Consider the following 4,910-nt stretch of genomic DNA (forward strand, 5'->3'; position numbering starts at 1 on the left):
ACCAGCTCAACACAAGAGCTGGGCCGACGAAGCCGACGATGATGCCGAAGCCGCCAATGAAACAACCGCCCCCACCACAGCGGTTCCATCTAGCTCATCGCCGTCGCTCAACGTCGACGAATTATCGATCGACGAAAACAAGAAACCTCCGAAGCTATTAGACGATCCGGAAGACTCCAACATCCAAGCGGTTCGATCTCTTTCTCTCCAATCGCGACTTCTCCGTCTCGCGATTTCTCAACTCCTCAATTTCTCATCAGCTAGGGTTTACACTTTCTTAACTTTTGTTGATTCGGTGCAGGTTACTTCTGGCGACACGCCGTACACCTCGGCGGCGACGTTCGAGGATCTGAATTTGTCGGCGGAGCTTTTGAGAGGACTCTACGTTGAGATGAGGTTCCAGAAACCGAGCAAGATCCAAGCTATAAGCTTGCCGATGATCTTGAATCCGCCGCATCGTGATTTGATCGCTCAGGCTCACAACGGTTCCGGCAAGACCACGTGCTTTGTTTTAGGGATGCTTAGTCGTGTGGATCCTTCGGTGCAAGCTCCTCAAGCTCTCTGCATTTGTCCAACGAGGGAGCTTGCTATTCAGGTATACTTTTTGATAGAGATAAGAAAAATGTCACTTTCTAAAAAAGGGTAGAAAATTAATTCCTCCTCAACCCTGAGGATGTATTTTTTTTCAGAGAAGTTTATCCAGACATGTTAGTAATAGACTTAACAAAAAAGTGTATCTACTTGAAGTGTGAAGTGATTGGTTTTTTCTGTGTGTCTTAGAACACTGAAGTTCTCCGGAAGATGGGGAAGCACACAGGGATTAGCTCGGAGTGTGCCGTTCCGACAGATAGCAGGGATTCACTTCCAATTCAAAAACGGGAGCCAATTAAGGCTCAGGTGGTTATTGGGACTCCTGGCACCATAAAGAAGTGGATTTCTTTCAAGAAATTGGGTGTGACCAGATTGAAGATTCTTGTCTTTGATGAGGCTGATCAAATGCTTGCTGAGGTAAGTTTTGCATTCTGATGAAATGTAATGCGATTGCTTTTAGTTAGGATTTAAAGTATCATTGTAGTTTAGAATTGTAACTTGAAGTTGTGATGCTTCTCCGCTTATGTGGAGGATATAGAGGGTGAGAGCACTAGTAAATCACTTGACTCTATGAACTGTGAATTTCCTAAACAACTATGAACTGTGTTGTTGCAGGATGGTTTTAAGGATGATTCCTTGAGGATAATGAAAGAAATAGAAAAATTCAATTCTAGCTGCCAGGTATGTTGAACTGCCTCTCTTATAGTCTGCATGCATGTATGCAAAGTTCAATCCATTCGAGAATTCTTCTTTAGATATAAAGATGAAACGTATATCCTAATTGATTGCTTTAATTAGGTTGCAAGTTGTGTTGAAGGAAAATATAATTGTTCCTTGATATTTGAGAAACTTCTTATTTGTGCAGCCGAACAATTGCATCTACTTAAATGTACTGTGTCATTGCATCTTCACCACTTCACCTTAATGATCTGAATCGTTGCATCATTACTTGAATTGATTTATTGGCCTAGATGTAATTTCTATGCATTTAGTTCAAATATTTGGGTATGCTTGTGTGAGGTGTTGATATATATATTTTTGTTTCTTTTAATCTCCAGGTTCTTCTATTTTCTGCCACATTCAATGACATTGTCAAGAACTTTGTTGAGAGGACAGTTAAAAAGGACCATAATAAACTTTTTGTTAAGAAAGAAGAGCTTTCTTTAGACGCAGTGAAGCAGTATAAAGTTCGCTGCCCTGATGAGTTGTCGAAGATTGAGGTGATAAAAGATTACATATTCGAATTAGGAGAAAATGTGGGCCAAACCATCATATTCGTGCGCACGAGACAGAGTGCAAAAATGCTGCACAAGTCACTTGTCGACATGGGGTACGAGGTTACATCGATACAAGGTGCTCTTGACCATGAAGAGAGAGACAAAATTGTCAAAGAGTTCAGAGATGGTTTGACTCAAGTTCTTATATCCACGGATGTTCTTGCTCGAGGCTTTGATCAGCAACAGGTGCTGAATTTGTTCAATTTTCTCTCCTCCTTTTCCTTTCTTTTTGTGTGTATTTTCTTTCAAAGTTATGACATCCTACAATTTTATTTAGGTCAATTTGGTTATCAACTATGATCTCCCAATAAAACATACTGCGGAGTATACACGGGAATTTGAGCCTGATTATGAGGTGTACTTGCACAGAGTTGGTAGGGCTGGTCGATTTGGCCGTAAGGGTAAGTTCTTGTTCAGTGTAATGTACTAATACATCTTTACTTTACTTTCCACTCCTAAACATATAGACTCTTAGTTGGACTTGTAACTTGTTATGAACTTTGTTAGGCCACAGAATTTCTTTACATATAACTTTTAGTTTTTATGCTTTCATTCCAAAGGAAACTAATTCCAGATTTTGTTCTTCATATTTTGTATTTATTTTCAGTGATAATGCAAAATAGTAACTTGTTTCATTTGATCCTACAGGGGCTGTGTTTAACCTAATATATGATGAAAAAGATGAAAGGCTGATGTCAAAGATCGAGAACCATTTTGGCACCCGTGTATCAGAGGTATGTTATGTCATGATGGTTTTTGGGATATGATGCTCGATAGAGTACGATGGAACATACTTGAATCTGAAGAATTTGATTATGGCTTAGTATGCTTGTGGAAAAAGTCATTGAACAGAATACCCATCTTCAATAACTCGTGTTTCATGTCAATGAAATGCAGGTACGAGAAAAAAGTGTTGAAGACTATAAAGCTGCTCTTAAGGAAGCCGGCTTATTACAATGAGCCAAGAATGTGTGTGGTCTGAAATAGTTACATAGGGTGTTCTATTTTTAATTATACATGAAAATTATGAGGTTGTATTTAGTATTGGTGACAGGTTATTTGATACCATTTTTGTACTAAAAGATACCAAGAGGAATTTGATTTAAAGGGAAACAATATGTCGCTATATTCATTAGTTCAATCCTGCTAGCAAATTGTTCAAGGGTTTACATTTATGTGAATGAAGCACGTATGTGTCTTATCTGTTAGTCAATAGTTGGATGGTTTAAGTAGTTCTAAGTGTATATAAACATGGTTGGTAATATAAGTAAGTTGAGGGTTCATATGTTTTCTGGTGAAATTTATATTTATATTAAGTATCAAAACAATGTTATGACATAATTGAGTGGTCTATGAAATTTAGTTATAAGTAATATTCTCTAGGTAATAGCACATATATACAACGCGCAAATATTGTAGTAGCATTAGTTAAGGTAAATACAATTGACAAAACACAACTTCATGTATTATATTAGTAGCTCATTATTTAAGTCGTAGCATTCTGGTGAGTAACAAATTATTTATCATAGACCATAGTGTATATTGAAAGTAAAAGTAATATTGAGGTAGCGATATTCTATTTAAATTTTAAAGAGCTAAAGTAGTAAATAAGATTTCTCTCTTTCTCCCACTAAATGAGCATTTTCAAAAATCAGGATTCCATACCTTGGAAATAAAAATCACTTTCAATTTAATTTATATTTGTTGGACTAATTAAGTAAGATATGGTGTTCTATAATTTTTACCTTCTATTACTTGTCTTTGCTTATATTTAAATTGTACAATTTTTTTATGATTAAATAAAATTTGAATCACTCATAGGTTAAATATAGCATGCAAAAATTTGAACCTAGACCCAGAATTAGAGAGTTTTTTAGGTTATTAACAGATGATGAACAACGAACGTCTCTGCCTCGTTTAATTTCAATATAATTCTTTAATGGACTATGGCCCATATTCAATACTTAAAACAATTGGAAATACCCGATTAAAACAATTGATGGAATACGGGTATTTCCAATACATTTGAAACTTTTCGTGTATGTTATTCTATTTAGTTGAATATTGCACTATTATAAATGGTTTGTTTATTTATTTCTCAATTCTCATAGTCCCTTGAAATTTGAAGCGCTATATTAAGTAGACATAACCCTATAAGACAGGAAGTAGTAAGAACTAAGAAGAAAGAAGATGGAATAGGAAGAGAAGAGAACAGAAGAGGAGAACAGAACGATTATTCATAAATGGCCACGTTGCTTCGGGAACCAATCAAATCGCGTTTTCTCTTCTATCTCCACCGATCTCCGCCGCTCTCTCCTGCTGTTTCCACCACCACCACCACCACACAGCACTCTTCCTTCTCTTCTTCTTCTTCTTCTTCTTCTTCTTCTTCTTCTTCTTCTTCTTCTTCAGGTAAATCTCCAAAGGCTGGGAAGAAGCTGGTGGATCGTCTCTCCACCGTCATCGACGCCGTACACGACCGTAAACTCCCTCCGGAGCTACGTGGCCAGCGCAACAACGTCAGGTCACAACAGAATTTTACTTAATTACTTCATTATTGGCTTCTGCAACTTTCAGCTTCCATTATTTTAATTGTTGATAATTCATTATCTGATGTATATATTTATGTATATATGATATTTCTTGTTCTTCACTGAATATGAGTGTTATGTTAGAATAGAGGAGTATGAGAAGATTCTGATCAAATAAGGTACAGTGTGATTATAGAAACTATAAAGTTTGATACGGCTCATTGAAATTAGGTTTATATTAGAACTACAGTGTTATAATTTGTATTAATACGTTAAGAAATAAGAACCAATCGATTCTCAATATGAAACAATCTGAGAAGTAGATAACTAGTTGATTTTAGTGTGTGAATGAAGAAGATGGATTTGAAAATTGAAATCAGATATATACTAGTGGATGAAACGTGCACCATACTAGTACTCTTTGCTGGGAGTCTATTGATCATTTAATTTCACATCCACTAAGGATGTGTTTGCCAGTTGGTGTTTCGGAAGGAAAGAGAGAGAACACTTC

General features: G+C 36.5%; 2 protein-coding genes across 2 annotated transcripts in view; both read left to right on the forward strand.

The window, feature by feature from the left end:
• Positions 1 to 3,009, forward strand: LOC107476243 (DEAD-box ATP-dependent RNA helicase 38; the record flags this gene model as incomplete). Its single annotated transcript, XM_016096027.2, is given in 8 exon segments — positions 1 to 190; positions 302 to 595; positions 781 to 1,008; positions 1,207 to 1,272; positions 1,650 to 2,054; positions 2,146 to 2,269; positions 2,517 to 2,602; positions 2,766 to 3,009. Coding segments are annotated over 8 exon segments (1,456 nt in total), but the record flags the coding sequence as incomplete, so codon positions are not given.
• Positions 3,010 to 3,997: 988 nt separating this feature from the next.
• The window catches only part of LOC107476244 (uncharacterized), a 2,104-nt gene continuing 1,191 nt past the window's right edge, over positions 3,998 to 4,910 (forward strand). The window contains exon 1 of the mRNA XM_016096028.3: positions 3,998 to 4,392. Coding sequence (XP_015951514.1) covers positions 4,112 to 4,392 — 281 coding nt within the window. The 5' untranslated portion in view covers positions 3,998 to 4,111. The remainder of the gene's footprint in view (positions 4,393 to 4,910) is intronic.

This window comes from Arachis duranensis, chromosome 2, assembly GCF_000817695.3.
Source record: "Arachis duranensis cultivar V14167 chromosome 2, aradu.V14167.gnm2.J7QH, whole genome shotgun sequence".
Lineage (NCBI taxonomy): Eukaryota > Viridiplantae > Streptophyta > Magnoliopsida > Fabales > Fabaceae > Arachis > Arachis duranensis.